The following is a 22602-nucleotide window of genomic DNA, read 5'->3' as shown; positions in this document are numbered from 1 at the left end:
ACAATTATTATAATTATATTAATTGGAAGCCTTGATACTAATAAAATAAAAAAAAAGCTGAATGAATCGAATTTTCAGCAGCGAACACTTTGCTAAATGGAATAACATTGATCAAAACCGACAATAGTCACACTTACGGCAACCAAAGTAATTCGTCTCTAATGCGTATTTGGTGGGACTGGAATGGATAACATCTATTGTGAGTGACTTCCATATGGTCAAGCGCTAACATCAGATCTATGGTATTAAGGATATTCGATATTCGAGAAATCGATCACTAGAATTTTCGATTGGATTGCTATATGAGAAGCTACCTTTAAGATGATTACACATTTTACGACACACTATTGCATATTTAACCCAAAAGAAACATGTTGGACATTTAAAGAAACTCAATGACTCAATTGAAATGTTAAATACAACAAATGATTCCACTTAAAAATAATGGATTCCAATTAAAGCTTTGATTCTCCAAATTGACAAATATATTTATTATATTCTAAATGATTTGAAGTACTTTAATATATTCTTGAACGAGTTTTTTAAATGATTAAACCACTCAGAACAAAACCATGGTTGGTGACTTGGCGAAAACAATAATTACACTGTTTGTAAAAATATGCGTAAACCATGTATAATTATATTTTGTTCTGTACAACGTATTGCTTGATAACAAAAACACATTTTCCATGCTGTTAATGTTTTTGTTCTATTTTCAAAACATTTTCAAGTGTGCACACAGTTACGTTACGCACTGTAAAATAGCCGTTTACGGTATGTTTGCTAAAGACAGCAAAGCAACCGTTGGGATATTTCCAGGTGCTGAAACACTACAGCCCTCGCAGCGAACGTACGTGAAAACGATTTCACACTCGCTTCCTAGAGGTTTAAAGATTTATATTTGCTCTGGTGAAAATGGATGTACACATTACATCCGCCCCACCCCCCCCATTCCATAATCGAACGTACTACGATAATACAAACACTCTTGAGTTCGCTTCTAAGCATAGCCCCATAGCACCCTCAGGGCCAGAAGATCGACACCGGAAATATTGTTTATCGAAGACGAGCGAGATAAGAACGTCTCCGCCGTGCCTTTTGCAGGAAGCATGGACGGCATCAAAGACGAGATGTGTTATTTCAATCGGAAAGCATATGAAGATGTTTCCATTTGATGCCGTTTTCGATCCGGACTACAATGCGCGTTCCGTAGATGGGTTATTACTTCTTCAGTAAAGGAATCATGGTAATGCTGGCCTTTTGATCTGTGCGTTCCCTTCATCATGGCTCCGAGTGCAAAAAGGCTCCGGCGGGGTCTGGTTAAGGCAACAGCACCATCGAAACACAAACGATAGGACCAGGTCGTAAAGAACGGGTGGCGCGACTACCCGCCTACTTTTAGAGTTTCTCTCTCTCTTTCTCTCTTTCCTTCTGGAAAAAAGCATAAGTGAACGTATCGAAAGGCAGTACAAGCTTTAGCGCCAGCTATGCTGTAAGGAACCTACCGTACAGCACGCTAACATGGTGCTACTACCTCAGCTCAAGTACTACTCCGGCGGCCTACTGCCACGAGAGCAGTGCCGGAACGAACGATAAAAGGAAAGTGTACAAGCAAATTATCTTACAAGCTTGCAAACAACATTCACCGAGTACGGCAGCGTGGAAACTCTGCCGTAAGTAAGAAGGATCCAAAAAGTCAGCTAAATCCAACTCCATCTTCTGCTGACACAATACACCTTCCATGCTTGAAGGGTGCTAAGGGTTCAGATTTGATTACGCCTAGCCAGTGCTCTCTGCCACCGAGGCAAGATGGTAGGTTAAACGACTGGTAGCAGCGCATTAGGCCACAGTCCCCACAAAACGAAGAGAAATCCTTGAAGAGGCGCGCAAAAATCGATGAATTGGACAACAAATTTGGGTCCCAGTGCAGGGCACGAGATGCACTTTTGTAGTACGGTCCATGTTTTCTGTTCCCAATTTTTACTCCCTTCGCTATTCTTAAACAATGGACATTTCACTTATCGGTTTCGCCCCCACGAGCCACTTACTCAATGTCGCATAAAACATTCAATTTCCAATTTTCGCTAAAACTTTGCGCATCCCAGCGCGTGCACGGGTACATGGTCCGGGGTTGAAATCGGAAGCGCTACCGAAGGTGAACGCACACCTGTTTCGAAAACCACAAACGGTAATGCACAAACGTAAGAGTTTTCAGGGTGGATTTGGGGGTGGAAAACTCCTCCAGCGTTTGGAGACAAACTGGGAACTTTACCTTCGTTACAGTGCTGCTGCTGCTCCATAACCTGCAATACACCCAACAACGCTTCCCCAGGTTATGTACCGGTGGATTTGCAGCAAAATGCTTTCCCATTGCTGGGTGGATTAAATAAAATCAAACAACCGGCGAGAGCAACGTGTTCGATACGGACCACCGAACTCCAGGAAGGATGGTTCATTTTCCGTTTTTGGCGAAGTAAAATGGGATCTCGCAAGAGGAAGGATGTGTTCGATAGCGTATACATTCGCCCGAAGATAGAGACGCATAAGCACACCCACACACACACACACAAACAACATGGGAAACCTCTTCCGGTACTTGGTCGGTAAAGTTACCGTGCGCGAAACACTTTACGATGTTACCAACGAAATGGCACCCGTTTGGAACGCTTTGGGCAGAGACGAGACCTGCTGGGTTCTGCTGTCGTTCACAGCTCACCGGCGCTACTACTTACCCGTACTGGGTAATCGATAACGGAAGCGTCATCGTTCGGTGTTTGCTGTTCAAGTGATTGAATAAAAAAAAACACACACACACACAACTAAACATGAACGGTTGGTGGGACGAGGGAGTGGTTCCACGTCTTCATGGTGCCACCATTGCAAAAGGGATCTTTGCGTTGCGTTTAACAACACCGCACTGCTCCGGTGTTTCGTTGATGTATTGGTTGCATGGTGAAAAGCAAAAAATCTCACCAGAAAACAAGCGTTATACACCCTGTGTGTGTGTGAAAATCAAACGGGTAGTTTTGGTTTACAGTAAAGTGAACCTTATCATAATGCTTTTGTTGTGAAGTTGTGATAACAAACGGTATGAAAAAGGATCACATCCTACAGATCCTAGCACAACTTAGCGCTTTAAGAGCGTTAAACGCCTAAAAGTATGCAACCGCTAGCTAGTACAGGCATTCGCGGAGATACGCTATTATAGCGAACGACTATAATCCGGGAAACATCCAAGTATGTCGAATCCTGATTCAATGTCGTTTATACTTCCAAGTTACATAACTGATTCCTTTCGCTGCACTTTATTTATTCAGTAAATTAGGCGACTTTTCGAAAGAAAACTTCAACGTAAATTATAAACAAATGTTTTGTATGACACAGGAAGATATTTTCGACCAATGTTTCACCGTTTTTCTTTGATTGTGTGCTATAAATTAACTCAGTTACCAAATTGTCAAGTTGTCAAAACACGCGTATCTGGGGGACCTTCTGTATTTATAACGCGTTAAACGCCTAAAAGTATGCAACTGCAATGTTTTTAACATCAGGTTAAATCATTATTAGGTGAACGATCGATTTTACGAAAAGTTTTGGATTTTTATTGTATACTATTCCGTTTCCAAGTATAAATATCTCAAGAAAAAATCCTCTCACTCAAAAAATGTGTAGGAAAACTCTACACAACAAATGCTTGGAAATTTTGAGGAATTTCGTACAGTAATGCTTTCCGCTAATGTACACCCTAACAGAAAAATCTTTTCAAAGTATTGAAATCTGCCAGAAACTACCATGTCTCTAAAAGAGCTTAAAAATCACTGCCCGCTTCTAGCTGAGAAATCTCCGAATCCCGGAACTCGGGGCTTCCGAGCAGTGATGCTCGTTGCATAAAAATGGACCAATAATCCTACGAATGAATCCAATCAATGGCGGAGATTCACGTCATCCGTTGGAAAAAGGTTATGCAAAAAAACAAGCAAAAAGGGCGCATTCTTATGGACCTCCAATCCGATTCCGATGCTGAAGTGCATTTGCTTAAAAGACGAACGAAGGTAACATGAAATAAAAATCCATATTAATCGATCGCTCGAGTGGCGAGTTCGTTGCTATCTGTTCCTGCTGCCCAACAGTACTCACTTTGATAATGACCAATAATCCTACCACAGTTACATCAGCGTTTTGTTCGGGAGCCATTTTGTTTTTTTTTGCATTCTCCATTTCATCTATTTTATTGTTTTTTTTTGCTACCCCATCCGGATGCACTTCTGGATATGGTGCGCTGCTGGTAAGGAATTGCTGCTCGTGTCCACTCGTGGAGATAATCAAAACAATTCGTTCCAACCAGTCGGGGGGACTGTGCATGTAATGCCAATCTTCTTCACACGTTATCCGGTTTGTGCAGTGGATTGGTCGGCTGGCAGAGTGAAGCAAACCGTTCCCTTGGTCACGTCAACCACGCCCGGCCAACCACGATGTGTTTCAGCAACGAAAAGAACGGACTACCTTGATCCGTTAAAAGTGTTGTGAGGCAAACAGTGAGAGGTTCTCGTTGCACCCGCTTTGCTCCAATCCGATGGTTGATGAACACAGTGGTGTAATAAAAGTACAATCTCTTCAACACCATTTTGTGGCCAATTTTACCTGGCCACAGAATGGAATGTGGTTGTTGTTTTTTTTGTTTTATTCTTAGTTTGCTCTCTTGTTTCGTCGATGCAATTTCCACTAATAACCCGATGGAAGGAAAGTTAAATTGAACCCTTTTGGGTGTGGAACAATTGGATGTAAAAATCTGAGCTAAAAAACAGAGTAAGTGTTGTGTTATCTGGTGTAAACTCTTATTCCACTCGATGCTTATGTTGATGTAGAGTTTACACGTAAGTTTTATATTTTTTCACGTAATAAATTATTTATTTACATTTTACTAGAAATAATCATCCATTAACATAAGCATTATCAATCAGCATTAATCAATCATTAATATAAAACTATAAAAATAATTTATAAGTAATAAAAAGGATTCATTAATTTAAATTTGTAATAGTTGTATAAAAAGTATAAATAACTCTAAATGATTATAAACACAACTATGTTAAAATGATCTTTATAGAAAAAAAAACACTTGCGCAAGAAAAAAACACAGTAAAATAGGAAAACCAAATTTTATTTATATTTTTATAAAAAAAATTACCCAATGTAGAATGAAAAAAGGGAAAGATTAAATCGATTTTCACGACTCTCTGCACCGATTCGTGAGACACCACCAAAACGGAAACCCAATGGTGTCGATCGAATGATTACATTCCAGTGGTTCCCCGTTTTGTACCGCGGTTTTTCAGTTTGTTTTGTTGAGGGGGCGAGTTGCAGCACGCATTCAACCATTTCCGTCGATTGCACACAGTGCAATCGGCCAAACTTGCAATGGGAAAGAAAATTTAACCCAACAAAACAAAATAAGGCGCACTCTAATCCATTTACCCCATCGCGTCTGTTTACACTCGCTAAAGGACGGAGGAACTTCCAGCGGAAATTCTTTATAAAACCCCAAGGAAAGTAACTATGGTTGAGGTTAAGTTTTAATCTAAACCCGCTCATCCCAATCCCGAAGATTTTCGTTCATGGAATTAAGCTAACAAAAAAAAATGGACAGTAAGCTCTGTTCCATCCCAAGTCCTTTGTGTGGCAGATACTCTTAAAAAAGGGATTTTTGTACCTTTTTGTTGTGCTTTTTGTTTGATGGTATGTGCTCTTGAACGTTTTCCCCCCCAAAACAAGGATACCCACACGGAATGGATGACTCTGTACTTGTGTCGCAACCGTCCAGAATTTCCATCACTCACGTCCCCCCGGCCATTTAAAAACCACGGACCGCTACTTCGCCTGATTGATGATTGTGGCCATTTTCGGTGTGGCGAAACGAGCGAAAAGATATTAAATTAGTCTCGACACGAGCGAGGAATGAAATTTATCTTATTATTGCACTCTCACTCGATACTAATAACCCCGAGGAACGCCCCAGGCAGGGAGCTGAAACGGAGTCGGTTGGGCACCGAGAATTGCCTTTCGCGCGAACGAATTCACAAAAATGTATTGCCAATCTCTGTCGCCTACCAAACGCCCCACAACTCTCGTGCGGCTTACGACTTGTCGGCACAATGTCCGGGCATTATTTTGTTTTTTTCCTTGCTCGTCCCCATCTTCCCGCACAGACAGACCAATCTGACCCGCTCTCAAGACCATTAACTTTTGCCACTTTTAGATTGTCTTCCTTCTTGGTGTCTAACAGGGCGCAAAGTGCCGATGGAAAGCGGGTGAGATGTTGCAAAACCCCGAGATGCGACAGTGGCGATAAGACTTGACCAAATGGACCTCATGCTATCGTTGCTCGCGGGAAAGAGTTACACGGCCGGTTGAATGGGGGCATCTTTGCAACTCCTTCCCCGATGATGATGATGTCGGTGGTGTTCTTGCAACTTGGACCTGGTGGTGGTCCACCAGAACGAAACGGAGACGCGACACAATCCTTGAAATGTTGAATCTTCCCCTACACACAACCAGACAGAATTGCCGAGACGAGAAACGATCGACCAACAACAAAACCGGGCGGACGGAAATATATTTAACAAATTGCCAACAAATGTGTCCTGTTTGTTTTTTGTTTTTGGTGTGCTTTCGAGCATGGAGCCACAAACATCCATGATGCCGACTTCGTTTCCACGTCGAAGCGCCGTTCGGGGGGTACGAACGTGTACGGTGTGTCGTGTCGTTAGGTTTTATTTGTCTAGAGGACACTGCTCCGCACTACGCCGAGCTAGGGCACAATCGGAAGAAAAAGAACTCCAAACGGTAGGGACGAAACAATACGGAAGCTGTTTGCCACTGGAGTGAACGATAGCGAACGAACGAAGTCACAGAAACCCTTCCTGCCTAGTGCTGAATTTGCCCATAGTCTTTTATGGCCATTGCATGCATAATTCGTATAATTTTGCAGTAAAGTCAATAAATTCAAATTCACCCATTGCAAAACTGTGGCGCAGACCAAGGGCAGCGCCCACGGTGCGGCCCCCAGTGAAAGAATCAACCGGAGGACTCTAGCACGACACAACAACGCTTGTTGTGACACGCCGACCTAACCTTTGCTTCCCAATTGCAAGCGTTGCTGTCGCGCTCATGAATGGAAATATGAGTACCATTATTCACTAAGTGTGTGGGTGTGTTTGTGTGCTTGTTGTAGTCAGTTTTGGCTTGATTTGGCCCAAAGTCGATTGATCGTAACGGAGTCAATTATTGAAATTTTGCTCGATCGCTTGCCTGCGAGAAATGGATAAAACTTCATAAAGTGAAGTTGTCGGTGGTTTGAACTATCGGCAATGAATAGAGAGCGAGTGATGGCATAAGAGAAACGCATAAAGCTTGCAAAAGTTTTTCGAATATATTAGAATTTATGCAGTGTCCCCATGAAACTGTGTTTTACGAATAAGAAAACGGAAATAAGGAGCGGAAATATTGAACATTGGATAGAATTGTCTTAGGATTTGACGAATTATTATTTTACACATAGTTCTTTTCAATATTTAAGTGATAATTATACAATTTCTTTCTTTAAAACGATGCGATAAGTAAACTTTGTGTTTAAATGGTGAATTTGTCCTCTAAATTGCATACTTTTAGGCGCATTGTGGATGATTGAGGAATGGTAATGTGTATTGCATACCTTTAGGTGTTGGATAGTTTATGTGCTCATTTTATCCCAAAACACAATTATTTTATCCTAAGTTAATTATATTTCAATATTATTATGCAATTCTTTAGTCTACGAAAGAAATTCATCATTAGAACTGCATGCTAGCAACATGTTCCTTTAGTAAATCCAAGCTTTCATATAAACAAAACTAGTTTCCAGAAACGATTTGTACCTTTACGATGGAAAGTGTTGTTTTTCTCGCACTGGAAATCCAGTCCTCTCTACTATCTGAACCGTACCTAAAGGTCAACCGTGTAGCATAAGCTTTTACCGATATGGGCACAATGCCGCTTTTTTACCTTACAGCACTACAGCCTTCACAAACCATTCTGTGCGCGGGAAAATGTAATGATAGGTTCGAAATTTTAAGCGACAGGAACAGAAAAATACGAATTTGAAAGGAAACGAGAAAAACACACGCAAAAAAGACAAATCCATTTATCGCAATGCCGTTTCCAATATTCGCCATCGGAGTGGAATTGGTCGAAAAATGAACGGTTTTGAATTGTGCACAATGTGCACCATGGAAGCGACATCAGCAATAGCCTTTACATCGTTCACCAGAAAACGTAGAGAAAGCTGCCTTCCCCCCCGCCAGGATGGCTAGTGTTTGGGTGGAATTTGGAATGTTATCACTGTTTTCCCCGTTCTGTCGTTACGTCCAGCTTCCAGCGTGTTGCCATGCCATTGAAGCAGAGAGCCCAGTAAAGCCGGGTGCAACATTGCAATGGCAAACAATTCACACGCACCTTCCGTATGCAGCAAACGAGCATAGCGAAGCTTATCGTTCCGATGGCACAAGGGTTCAGTTCGAACCAGGGCCTTGAATTCCTCACACCCAAAGGTAGCCCTGAAGGAACGCAACTAGCAGAACGACAGAAATGCATAGTAAATCAACATCTCATCAAACCATTTCCATTTGCATGCCGAATATTTGAACTAGTTTAATGGCGGTCTAGTGTGACCGTCCAGGTCGTTGCTGCATGCCACATATGGAATCAATAGTACAAGAACAATATCTTATTACTCTAAATAAAGCAATATTTTGCCTAAAAGTATGCAATGATTATTACACAAAAACACCATTTTAAAACTAAAACTATCACACGTATTAACGTGTTTTTTTAAATAATGGTTTATTAATAAACATCTTCGAAGAGATGAACCTTTTTTTAGTATTTTTAAAATTCTTACTATTGATTAGTTATATAAAAGGTGTGTTTCATTTTTTGGGGACTTCAAAAATGTATTTAAATAATTGCATTTAGGTCCAAGCGACTTCTCCGGTCGTTCTATTATTAAATAATTTATTTGCAGGTATATTCTCCATAAACATTGATTCGCCTAAAAGTATGCAATGATCATTGCAGTAAACCATTTACAGAATCATCATCACTCAAGTTCATCGTCATGGATGCATACTTTCAGGCGGTTTTGCGTATCCTAGACATAAACCACCAATAACGCACAGTTGGCCAATCTTACTTATTATGGAATGGATAACGAATTTTGCGTTTTGCTTCGACAACGGTTAATTCCGTTGGCTAAACACACGCAAAACCACACTATTATTCAACAAGTCATCAGCTAAATGATACCATCGGCCTTAAAAAAATCCCCCAACAGCCACCTTATGTAAATGAAGAGTCCGGTAAAGGGCCAGCATTGGTGCTCATTATCGTTTATCACGAAATTATGGAGCATTGCCGTGGAATTCCCTTCGGGGTAGGGGCGGTGAGGCGACCGGGAAAAGGGTTGGGAGCCGTCTAAACAAAACTTTCGCCATTGGCTGTGATGAAAAGCATGGCCGAACACACACACGAACGGACCACAGACCGATCGAATTGGGAAAGTTTGAACCATTCAAGTGCCACCGTCACCAACAGGGCAGGAATGCAGGGTGCAGGATAAAACATTGGGGAAGTCGGGATGGGATGGGATTCAGTGCCGTTAACATGAGTTATAAAAGTCAACCCATAGTTAGGGACCCTCCACAGTGGGACGGCGTAGATCGCACAGACGCGCCGTACAGTTTTCGATAAACATGCAAATGGTTTCGACGATATGATGGTACCCGGGGCAAAACGACGGCTCGACAGTTCAAACTTTCCACCTATCACAACGTTCCCTGGCCAGGTTTTTTTTTATTGTCTGCCGCTGCTTCTCTAGTTTTTGTATGTTTCAACTATGATGTTTCCCCGTATCATAGCGCTGCCCCATTTGCAACTCATCTCCTGTGCCGGCAAACAATAGGGAACGGTTGGTTCACATATCGCTTGGAACGGACTAACTCGGGAGAGACAGAACGATGACAATGAGGGTAACTTTGTACCCGCGTCGAAATCACCCAAGTACTTCGAGTCTCAGCCTCACTCCCAAACGCGCGGGAGTGTTTACCATCGGGGTCTGGCAGTAACGGACGGGACAAAAGCTCGGTGAATCGTCAGCCCCAACGGTGCTCGGGCGCAGGGGCTAGACAGACCGACAGCAGGATGTTGCACAAACCATACCTTGGGACATGGGACGACATGATACACACGTCATAAATGAATGTAATTAAAATTTACTGAATTAAAATACTGCAAAACTCTATCTCGACGGTACAGCTTGCGTTCGTTCGCTTTGCCCAAACCAATGCGCGCCCCCCAATGCGTTGCGTTGGGTTGGGGCAACAACCTTAGGGGAACATCCATTTATTACGTAACGCTGATAGGAGGGTGGAGGCGATTACTACCAGTTAGTGTTTATTTGTGCCAAATTTAGTTGGTTTAGATATTGTTATGCAAATTCCAAGTTATCTATCCATTTGTTGATATTTAATGGTCATGGTTTCCGGTTTACATACTTTCTGATGTCCACTCTGTTGTTAATTTTTGGTTTTGTGGTGAATTCAGTTGTTCTAATCCTGTCAAATTGTTGTTCAAAATTGTTAAAACACACTGAAGGCGTTAACTATTTCATAGAACTTCAGTTTATAACATTTAAATTCCATTTGGCTCTCGAACGCTCATTCTCGGAACAATGATTGATTTTTGACAACTACAACATCATGATCAGTGCTTGTATTATGACCGTGATCTCAAGATCAGCATACCAGCTAAAAATAGTTGACTTTATTGCTGCCGAGTTTTAGAATGAATTTAAAGACACCTCAATCGTATTTTCCCCCAACAAAAAGGAATGTTTTATCCACACACGAAATATCTGATAAATGATAGAAAAGGACTGACTAGAACATCTATTAGAATAAATGAAATTATTTAATCGTTATTTATTGTTAGAACTGTATTTCACCCAAAAAAAGATTGGTGAAATATTTTATTAATGAAGTGTCAGATACAAAGATTCTATGGAGAATTCCAAGCACAATATTACTTCATCGTTTCCTCACATGATCGGTGTAACCGACGAGATGGTGAAGATCTACTTGTACAAAATGGACATTGTGAATGCGAAATCAAAACTGCAGAAAACCAACCAAAATAACGCCTCAAAGTGCTGATCCAGCAATTCGATCACACACGAGAACTTGTCCTTAATGGATGACATCGATTTGCGTGGATACTACCGCAAAGTAGTGTACACTACCGAACGAACTTCTTTAGCGCTTGACAAAGTGCGCTTCGGTTACAAAGTGTTTTCCAGAAGATGGCTTCCTCATCAAGGAAATCTTTCTTTCGCTTAGTTAATCTTATCTGATTATGACAATTATGTTGATGAAAGATATGATATTTCTAGGAAAAAAAACATTGTTTCAGTAGAGAGGTATCGTGGTGTTATATATTGAAGAAGGTTCTAAAGCCATGTCAAAATATCCTCTTCGATGTAGCAAGTCAGTCTGGCGTCACTGGTAAGATTTACTTATTGAAGAATATTGAGGAGAATTTATTGTTTTTTTCAATCGACGGGGGATTGACAAAATGATACATAATTAGTAGAGGGCGATTGCTTCCAGTGCTCCGTTTTGTTAAGGAGAGTCGATGCAAAATTGACAATTATTGCGTTACGTAATTATTGAATGAACCCCTGAACTAAAGCGAACTTGAACACATCCCATAGGGCGGGTAAAACAGAGCCATCCTTTTTCGGAAACAGTTTACTTCACACAGTTAAAGGACTACTCACGCACAAGGTATTAACACCTTGGCCGTCATTTCAGACGTGCACCCGTGCTCACGCTTGAGGACTGAGATTACCTCAGAGGCGTTATGGCGTTATCCAATTTCCTAGCAGCAGCAGCATTGGAACATGCAAACTACCTGCAACATCTTCAATTTGTAGCGGAAATGAAACGATTTGCACCGAGTAGTACAACACACTAATTGCATTTCGGTGCGTTAGTAACTTTGAGGCTGAGGTTAGTACCCGGGGTTGACCCGTTTTGAAACGATCGTTGCCTAAGCGATTTATGCGGATTTGTGCCTTCTTTTGTCAGTGCAAAAAAAAAGAAACGTTGGAAGGTATCTCAGCCTTACTCCACCGGGAATCCGGTGGACCCGACCGGGGGACACGTGTGTAAACGAGCGTAATAACGTTGTTAATTTTCAATTAAAAAAATCCCCCCTGCTTTCCTTCACTGTGTCCCAGCGTTATGTACATCCGCGGGTCGTTGTTTTGGGGTGACCTTCTGGAAATGGTCCCGCGACCAATTTAGACCAGCACACCGGTATCGCAATTCATGCAAAAGAGTGAATGTCCTCGAGAGGATAGTATTACCCCGGGTGCTTGTGCTACCACACTTGGTACAAGCTGTTGCCCTCGTCCTCTTCTTGCTTGTGGAAACGGGCACCCATCCCCTCGTTGCTGTCTCTCAGCTTACCTTTGCATAGACGGACGAATAAGACGGAACACACTAGGACGGAGAGTGATAGAAAAATGACCAAACGGAAATTAGGAACGTTGATGAAAGTTTAACGTCAAGGAAAATTACGTTCCAGCGCACCACCGTGCAAAACGGTGGCAGCATTCCAAAGCCCATCCATCATGCGAGGATTTGCGATGGCATGGCATGGTGTTGTGGTGCCTACTGCCCCCTATACTACTACTACTCGCACCGGTTCCGTCACACGTCAAACGGTGCTGCCTTTTTTGCTTCCGGCACACAGCAACATCCGCCGGCATCCCTTGCCTGTCTTACCCACGGGCACGGTGCTGACACTAATGACAGCAAAGTGAATTTTGTGCATCAGCCGCGACTCGTTCCTTGTGCGCCATTCGCGATACACTAACGTACACAACCCAACTAGCAATATTTATCTTCACACGAAAGTAGCAACGAAATGGGCTGGCGCCCACCCGTACAGAGGAAAACCGACACGCCGTGTGTTTGCCCCGGAAGTCAATTTCGAACGTCCGCGCTACTCACTCACTCAACCAGCGAAAAGACGACGAAGAAAATAAAACTTCATTTATAATTTCATTAACTGCACGTCGGTGTACACCCTCACCAGCTGCTTCCTCCATGGCGTGTGGATTTGTGCTTCCTCTGTCTGTTTAATTATAATTTTTATCCTTAATGAATTTTGTAAAAACGAAAATTAATAACGAATTCGAATACGAGATCCCAATGGAAAAGGTAAAAGAATTATGGTGGATACTGAGCGATAGATGGCGCTAGGTACATCAAGTTGCCTATTCGTAGTTGAATAACTCTGGCTTTTTTAAGAGATGTTAGTTATCCGGATATAATTGACAATTGAAAGCTTGAGTGCAGCTATTCCAAGGGGTCTCTCTACTTGACGTAAAGACCTTCTAAGGTCATGGCTGCCATTTCTTTTTTTGGGGTAGATGCAGATGGATTGGGTGTATCTCTGGCAAACGGATGGGATCTTGGACCTGTCCTGCCGTGTGATGAACGGTGTCGTTACCATTACACCACCGGATGTCCAATTCCAAATGGGCCCATTACTTCCCATTCGCAGAAGAGGTAGTTGGAATCTAACAGATGATTCCGAAACGGAAAACCAACCACTGATCAGATCATCACCTTGCGGCAGATCTTGGAGTAGACGGCAGGGATCAATCATCCCTTCATCGACTTCAAGCTCGCATACGACAGAATAGCCAGAGTTAAAATAGTAGAACGCAATGAGCTCTTAGGAATCCTGGCCAAACTTACCAGATTAGTACGAACGACAATGGCCAACGTCACATGCCAGGTTATGGTGGATGGAAAGATCTCACATGGAAAGAAAAAAACGATTTCGAGAAGAAGCACTCCCATTCACTCCTTCCTGTTCCTGTTCACGAACTGTTTTAGCTGACTACTGAACCAACACCAAAACAATTCACTCGTACTTAAACATTCTCTTTCTTGCCTTCCTTTTTGCAGTTTGGTAAATCAAACGATGTCTGAGCTGGATGCGGGACAGGTGCGACGGATAATGCACGAAGCGCTAGATCTTTGGTCACAGCACGCCAACATCAACTTCCGCGAGGTGTACAGTACGGATGCCGACATACAGGTACTGTTTGCGCGTAAATTCCACGGCGACGGTTACAACTTCGATGGGCGCGGCAAAATTCTAGCCCACGCGTTCTATCCCGGCACCGGTATCGGAGGCGATGCCCATTTCGATGCCGACGAGCATTGGCTGCTGAATGAACCGCTCGATGCAGAAGGTAAGGGTGATGACGCAGTGTGCTGGTAGAACTACGTCTGGATGGCACATTTAGTTGATAAATAAGACCTACACTAACGCTTGTTGCAATCAACAAGGAACGAATGGACGCAAGGGATGGACGATGACACAATTTACGGTGTAGAGCAGCGGCGGATCAAACGATAGGTGGAGTAGGCGGTCGCCTAGGGCCTCGTCGTGTTGGGGCCACAAAAATTTGTGCCGATTGTGCGATGTTTGAAAATTTAACTGCAGAGTTAATTTATATATAAAACATTTGTTTCTATGTGATAAATTAAATGGAGAGGAGAATATCGACTTTGTGATTTTAAAGTATAAACGAAATTGCACCAGGATTTCCGAATGTATAGTACCAGGAGAGCATCCACGGAAGAGGTAGCACCTAGTACAGCAATTTTGCTCGAAAACCACCGAAAAACTGCTTCAAAAACTACCAGTTTTCGAATGTTTAGTACCAGGAGAGCATCCACGGAAGAGGTAGCACCTGGTAATTTTGCCCGCCTAACGGTATGCAATGTTTAAACACTAACTTTCCATACAAACCAGATGTTTTCAGATTTCCGATACCAGGAGAGCATGTTTTTTAAGAGGTGACACCTAGTACCAGCCGAGCAAGCACAAATCACGCGCTTCCTGGTAGTTGCAGCCCCAAGTTGTTGCATGCCAGATGTTGCACAACATGTGTTGCGCAACACATGTTGCACGACATATGTTGCATGTCAGATGCTGTGCAACATATGTTGCGCAACATGTGTCGTGCAACATGTGTTGTGCAACATTCTGGTACTCGGCTGGTACCAGGTGTTACCTCTTGAAAAACATGCTCTCCACATGCAAACATGCTCATCAGCAATCTGAAAACAGCTGGTTTGTATGGAAAGTTAGTGTATAAACATTGCATACCTTCAGGCGGGCAAAATTAACAGGTGCTACCTCTTCCGTGGATGCTCTCCTGGTACTATACAATCGAAAACTGGTAGTTTTTGAAGCAGTTTTCCGGTGGTTTTCGAGCAAAATTGCTGTACAAGAAGTTACCTCTTCCGTGGATGCTCTCCTGGTATCGAAAATTTGAAAATAGCTGGTTTGTATGGAATTTTGTACCAGCCGACGGGAAGTTTGAGCGAGATGAAGGATGCTTTCCGTTTCATCCATCTTCCTTACACTAGCGATCGCTCTCACGGGTTTGATAGTATGCAAAGCAAAAGGGATGGGCAAATTTATTCCACGCTGCAGGTGTCACCTCTTAAAAAACATGCTTTCCTGGTTTCGCAAATCTGAAAACAATTGTATGCGCGGCTACGATATAATGGTTTGCTCAGTAGATCAGCTGATTTTGTCATTGGACAAATTTGTCAGCATTTTGTCAACTCTCAACTGGCCCTGCATGTATCCGCCGGCAATGATGGTCCAAGGACAATCCGTACGAAAGATGTTTTGTGGATTGATCGATCGACAGAGATTGGCATCAACGGACTTTTAGAGAGTTCAATTTAAGCATCAGATACTCTGGACACCTAGACTAATATCGAGAAGACTCTTAGGGATTTGTCTCTAACAAAACCTTTTGATGGATCGCTGCACCCATTCAATGCGCTCAATGCGAATCTTAGCAAAGGACCATTAGACAACTGAGCAATACTCCACAATAAATCTGACCAGCAAGTTTTGCAATAAGGGTTTCATCATACATAGGGTTTCGTGAGAAGTCTGCGAGTGACCCAGGGACTTAGGGATGGGTGACGCTTCTCATTGCACATAAGCTATAAAGGACTAAAGACACTATCTCAGGGAACTCCCGCAATTGATGAGGAAGACCGAGACTTTTTACACCGATGATAATGAGCTCTTTTTATTCTCTTTAGGTACACGCCTGTTCGATGTGGCGGTACACGAATTTGGCCATTCGCTTGGACTGGGACACTCATCGCAGCAGGATGCGATCATGTTTCCGTGGCATCACATTTCGTACCGTGGTAAGGACACGATCCCGGAGGACGATCGGCTCGGCATCCAATCGATCTACGGTCCGCGGAAGAAGATTTACGGCAAAAACCCGGAACGTCACACACCGTCAACGACTACAACGACGACGACCACCACACCAGCGCCACCGCCACGACCGACGACGCGTCCATACTATCCGGTGAAGAACACTACCGGCCATCCATGGGAGGGTTTGTATCCGCACGGTGGTCGTCCGTACACGACACGCACGACGGTTACAACCACCACAACCGAACGTACTCACCAGCGGGAGGATGTTGATGAACCGCGTTACCCGACGCGCCATCATCCAACAACGGTGTCGACGACCACGGTACGCCATCGACCGCATCATCGACCGCACCATCGAACAACGACGACGGCGATGACGACGACCACCACCACACGGCGACCACCGTACCACCATCGACCGGTCGCAATCCATCCGAATCCGTGCAACACCAGCTTCGATGCGATCACGCTGATTCGCAACGAGCTGTTCATCTTCAAGGATCGGTGGCTGTGGCGTATGAACGAGAACGATCTACACCGGCCGAGTCCGTTCGAGATTCACCGGATGTTTTTCGGCTTACCGGCAGACTTTGAGCGCATCGACACGGTGTACGAGAACAAGCATCAGAAGATCATTTTCTTCATCGGTAAGTGGAGCGACGCCAGTTCGCGCCGGCAAGTTTGACACGGTTTCAAACATTCACCACACCTTCTCCCTCTTCTCTAGGCAAGCAATATTATGTGTTCAACTCGCAGTATCTCGAACCCGGCTACCCGAAACCACTGACCAATCTTGGACTTCCGGACAGCATCGAGCGGATCGATGCAGCACTCGTGTGGAGTCACAATAATCGCACCTATCTTTACAGTGGACGACTCTACTGGAGGTATGCAGAGTCGCAGCGTTTTGCCTTTTTATTTCCGACGCTAAATCTCTCTTTTCGTTGCTCCGCTTTCAGATTCGACGAAGACACGAATCGGGTAGAGTTGGACTATCCGCGCGATATGTCCATGTGGAAGGGTATTGGATATAATATCGATGCCGCGTTCCAGTACCGTGACGGTAAAACCTACTTCTTCAAGGGGCTTGGCTACTGGCGGTTCAACGATATGCGGATGAGCATCGCCCACGAGTACCAAAAGTCGTCCGCTACGCGATGGATGAAGTGTCGGCACGAACGGCAGGTGCTGAACGATCTGGACGTGGACATTGACTCGCCGAGCAGTGAGCCGACGGTTGTGCAGAAGGCCGCAATTGGCACGAACCGTGCTGCGCCGTCCAGTCTGAGCAATGACGATCGGACGAGATTACTGCTGTTGCTGCCATGCACACTCCTAACGTTAGCGATATCATTCTACTCCAAACAGTACGCTTAAGATGGGCAGTTGTCTTTACTCCAAGTTGGACACCCGTTGCCGGTGGTTTATTTCGATCAGATGCTCAGTAAGGACCGTTCCCCGAATGATATTGTCAGTTAGCCTAGACAAGCCATTAAGAGACATCGGGTAAACTAAGTTTGCCCACGGCTTTGGAACTTGGTAACAAGTCGTCTAATTCGCCACGACTGATAAGTGAACCTAGGAACGCTGCACCTGTAGCATCAGATCAGAAACCGGTTACGAGAACAGGTGTCCAAACTTTAGGTAATTGCAACTGCTGTAGGAGCCACGCAGTGCACACTAGGCACTAGGTGCCTGTAGGCTTCTTCCTAGTAAAATATGCTAAATATTCTTCCTAAATGTAGTTCCGCTCCCGTAGGTGGGTTCTTGGTGCTTTTGCTATTCATTCTTACACTATGGTCTGCCGGTAGCAAAAACGAACTAAAAAAAACGTGATTCTTTAGGATAGTAACGTAAGCCTAGACATGATACATGTATGTGAATACTTGAACGTGCATCGTGGGCACACTCATACAATATTATGAAAAATGTAATTGTGCAAAAGCTTATTAGTGCTGGAATTGGAAGACACGAATTGCAAACAAAAAGGGTTTCGCTCACGCGACACAAAAATAAATCAATCGAAACAAAGATTAAGCTATGTCTTCCCCCCCATCGTCGCACCTAACAAGTGAGAAACAGTGAGAAAAGCTCCAGGTTGAGTATGTTATATTTAAAGTATAATTCTGTGTTGCAGCTATTTGTTAAATGTATGTAGGTCCTGTTCGGTTGAAGTTTTACGCACTCCAACCACCTTTTGCTTTCCCTTCTTTGACGCTACCTCCGGCCGACCATTTGGGTCGCGGTTTGTACAGACAGTTTGTCGGATGCTTCATCAGATAGCCACGATCGTCCTTCACCTTGTACGGTTGGGTGTATCGCTGGCAAACGGCAGCCGTTGTTGTATACCCGCTCAGCGGATAATGATGGACATTACGGTACGGTTCATGGCCGTAAACCTGCCGTTGATACTCGGTGCTGGTGTGGTAAGCGAAACCGCTCGTCGTTGTCGTCTGCGAAATGGACCACGTTGGAGGCTGCAAGTAGTATCGGGAAAAACATTATGGAAGTGAACAAAAGCCGTCAACGAGCAACTAAAACAGTACAAAAGAAAGGAGATACACACGCACAAACAATATGTGAGAAGCGGATGAAAGAAGCATAAACAGTAACACAGAACAGAAAGCGGTAAAGCGTTGATGAATAATAGTAGACCACAGCTTGTCTATTTCTTCACGTTGTGCGATGCCTTCATTAGCCGGTGAATGTCTCGCTTTTTCTCGGCCATAGTTTTTTTGGCCGGTTGGGCAGTTACTTCACCTACCATATCGTGCTTGTTGATGGAAGGCGTCAGAAGCGGACACCGTTCCGGTTTTTCGAACGGTGTTAACGGTGTAGTGACACGATTGATGGACGAAAGTGAACTACGGCTGACGTCCAATGCTAGCGCATCGACACTGTTCCGGTCCGAACTAACTGTCACCGTCGAGGCGGTGGATGGTGTTCGCGAGGGCAAAGACGTGGTGGGACTAGCACCAGTAATGTTCGGCAATTTGGTGGTGGATGTCGACGTGTTAGAGCCGCTGCTCGAGCTCGAGCTGGAACTTGAAGTGCTTGAAGACGAATTTGAGCGTTTGCCACTGCCGGACAGTTTCCCCTTGTTGGCAAACACAAACGGTGGAGGCCGGGGTTTTGTCTTCGTTGATAACGCACTGGCCTTTTCCGGAACTTCACTAGCGGTCACGCTTGTTGTGGACAGTTTTTTTTCGCGCGTTGGATCTACCTTGCGTATCTTGTACAGCATATGGATCTTCTCCTCGTGCAGATATTTATGCACATCCCGGTGGGATATTGTGATGCAACGATCCTCTTCCAGCAGCTTCGCCAGATTTTCCGAATCGGAACAACAACGCTCAACAAACTTGACGCTTCGTGCGAAGGTGATTGGCTTGTCCGAGTCGTCCTCTTCCGGCGAGTCCTTTGTCGCATAGGGCGCGGCACGTATTTCCAGCTCGTAACAGTACTGGTTCGCTTCCTCGTGTCGTCCAAAGTAGATCATCAGAAAGGACAGCTTCTTGTTCGCTACATCGGAGAAGAAGTAGAACAAGAAGCGCTTACTGAAGGCGTCCACCAGCTTAAGACCTCCTAGCGACATTTGCTCCTTAAACACCAATGATGTCGTCTCGCGGAAACGAAACACAGGACCTAGCTCTTTGTGACCCTCGGTAAGATGCTTCTCAATTTCGTGCTGTAGTCCTCGCCAATCGCACCTATATAGAAAGTGGAGGTTATTCCAACGTCCGACATGCCGCTGATGTAGCAATCTCTCTACCCCAAACTTACTTGATGACATTTAAAGCATCCGTAACACACCGATAGGGTCGGAAGCGGCACTCAACAACGTGTGCATCCATCTCGGACTGGGCAAACTTCCAGGTGCATCCGTTGGACGCATAGCGACACGGGCACATTGCCTGATTCAGCAGCTTCTCGATCGGGTTGGGAACTCTCTTCTGATCCAGCTTGGCACCACACTGCAACAGGAGAAGAGACGGAAGATTAGATGGCGGACAGGGATACCAGCATGCCTCGTACTCTCTCTCTCTCTCTTTCAGCAGCCCATAGAACTCTAACACCAATAACAACAACATCAAAACCGACTATCATCATTGACAGCGGCTTGCTGTTATCGGAGACAGATGTTAATGGTTATCGCTGCTGTTGGGCTTGTTCCGGTAGGCTGGGATGTCGTGTTAAAAATGCTTATCAGCCAGGTTTAGGCGTGTGCTAACAACATATCAGGCTGAACTAGTATCTGCAACAACAATAAGAATGCAATCGTAGCAACACTCTGTGCGGACGGTGTGCAGAAGTGTCTGTAGCATACATCCATCAGCTATCCGCCATCTTTGTGTAACGCGTTACATAGTAGGCTATTTTAATGCGAGTTTTTATCTGTTTCATCTGAAAATGTCCTGCCTGCGTGTTTCTGAACAGCATTGTAGTGGAGTATTTTGTTTAGTATTTCGATTGTCACAATTTGTGCAAGTTTGCAAGCCGCTAATGATATTTTAACCGACACATTCTGTCAGTGTACTACGACATGGCTAGCATTGTCCTCGAATATTAATAAAACCATATTGCAATCATTAGAACTCTCTTTTCCGTTTGATATTTCATACCTCATGGTTCTTGGAATACCAATTCTGTCTTTCTTGAATATTACTTATTCGAAGCAGGATTGTATATCCAGCTTATGGACCTAATATCTTCGGAACACTGGAGGGAATTACGTTAAAATCTATGATAAACTGTCCAAATACTTTATGATAGTACGAATGTATAGTACCAAGAGAGCATCCACGGAAGAGGTAGCACCTAGTACAACAAATTTTGCACAAAAATCACCGCAAAATCGCTTCAAACAATACCAGTTAAAGAATGTATAGTACCAAGAAAGCATCCACGGAAGAAGTAACACCTAGTACAGAAATTATGCTCGAATACCACCGAAAAACTGCTTCAAAAACTACAAGTTTCCGAATGTATAGTACCAGGAGAGCATCCACGGAAGAGGTAGCACCTAGTACAGCAAATTGGCGCGAAAACCACCGCAAAATCGCTTCGAAAGCTACCAGTTTAGTACCAGGAGAGCATCCACGAAAGAGGTAGCACCTGGTACAACAAATTTTGCACGAAAACCACCCAAAGCTACCAGTTTAGTACCAGGAGAGCATCCACGGAAGAGGTAGCACCTAGTACAGCAAATTGGCGCGAAAACCACCGCACAATCGCTTCCACAGCTACCAGTTTAGTACCAGGAGAGCATCCACGGAAGAGGTAGCACCTAGTACAGCAAATTGGCGCGAAAACCACCGCAAAATCGCTTCGAAAGCTACCAGTTTAGTACCAGGAGAGCATCCACGGAAGAGGTAGCACCTAGTACAGCAAATTGGCGCGAAAACCACCGCAAAACCGCTTCGAAAGCTACCAGTTTAGTACCAGGAGAGCATCCACGGAAGAGGTAGCACCTAGTACAGCAAATTGGCGCGAAAACCACCGCAAAATCGCTTCGAAAGCTACCAGTTTAGTACCAGGAGAGCATCCACGGAAGAGGTAGCACCTAGTACAGCAAATTTGCACGAAAACCACCCAAAGCTACCAGTTTAGTACCAGGAGAGCATCCACGGAAGAGGTAGCACCTAGTACAGCAAATTGGCGCGAAAACCACCGCACAATCGCTTCCACAGCTACCAGTTTAGTACCAGGAGAGCATCCACGGAAGAGGTAGCACCTAGTACAGCAAATTGGCGCGAAAACCACCGCAAAATCGCTCCGAAAGCTACCAGTTTAGTACCAGGAGAGCATCCACGGAAGAGGTAGCACCTAGTACAGCAAATTGGCGCGAAAACCACCGCAAAATCGCTTCCACAGCTACCAGTTTAGTACCAGGAGAGCATCCACGGAAGAGGTAGCACCTAGTACAGCAAATTGGCGCGAAAATCACCGCAAAATCGCTTCGAAAGCTACCAGTTTTGTACCAGGAGAGCATCCACGGAAGAGGTAGCACCTAGTACAGCAAATTGGGGCAAACCACCGCACAATCGCTTCGAAAGCTACCAGTTTAGTACCAGGAGAGCATCCACGGAAGAGGTAGCACCTAGTACAGCAAATTGGCGCGAAAACCACCGCAAAATCGCTTCCACAGCTACCAGTTTAGTACCAGGAGAGCATCCACGGAAGAGGTAGCACCTAGTACAGCAAATTGGAGCGAAAACCACCGCG

The 22602-nt window shown here is 44.2% G+C and overlaps 2 protein-coding genes across 3 annotated transcripts in view; one reads left to right on the top strand and one right to left on the bottom strand.

Annotated features, from left to right (window-relative positions):
* LOC128302924 (matrix metalloproteinase-2) overlaps positions 1-18395 on the top strand; it is a 220366-nt gene extending 201971 nt beyond the window's left edge. For both annotated transcript variants that reach the window (XM_053039777.1, XM_053039785.1), the window contains 4 exons: positions 14073-14362; positions 16245-17024; positions 17105-17264; positions 17337-18395. In XM_053039777.1, the coding sequence (XP_052895737.1) occupies positions 14073-14362; positions 16245-17024; positions 17105-17264; positions 17337-17754 (1648 nt within the window). In that variant the 3' untranslated portion in view covers positions 17755-18395. The remainder of the gene's footprint in view (positions 1-14072; positions 14363-16244; positions 17025-17104; positions 17265-17336) is intronic.
* Positions 18396-18475: 80 nt separating this feature from the next.
* On the bottom strand, positions 18476-20403 carry LOC128299091 (uncharacterized). The gene is made up of 4 exons (XM_053034955.1): positions 20398-20403; positions 20161-20351; positions 19142-20087; positions 18476-18854 (listed from the first exon to the last, which is right to left on the bottom strand). The coding sequence occupies exons 1-4, from the start codon at positions 20401-20403 to the stop codon at positions 18555-18557; spliced, it is 1443 nt and encodes a 480-aa protein (XP_052890915.1). The 3' UTR covers positions 18476-18554.
* Positions 20404-22602: the final 2199 nt, after the last annotated feature.

The sequence above is a fragment of the Anopheles moucheti genome, chromosome 2 (assembly GCF_943734755.1).
Source record: "Anopheles moucheti chromosome 2, idAnoMoucSN_F20_07, whole genome shotgun sequence".
NCBI lineage: Eukaryota > Metazoa > Arthropoda > Insecta > Diptera > Culicidae > Anopheles > Anopheles moucheti.
The sequence above is the reverse complement of the archived record's forward strand: the minus strand, read 5'-3'. Positions and strand labels throughout refer to the sequence as shown.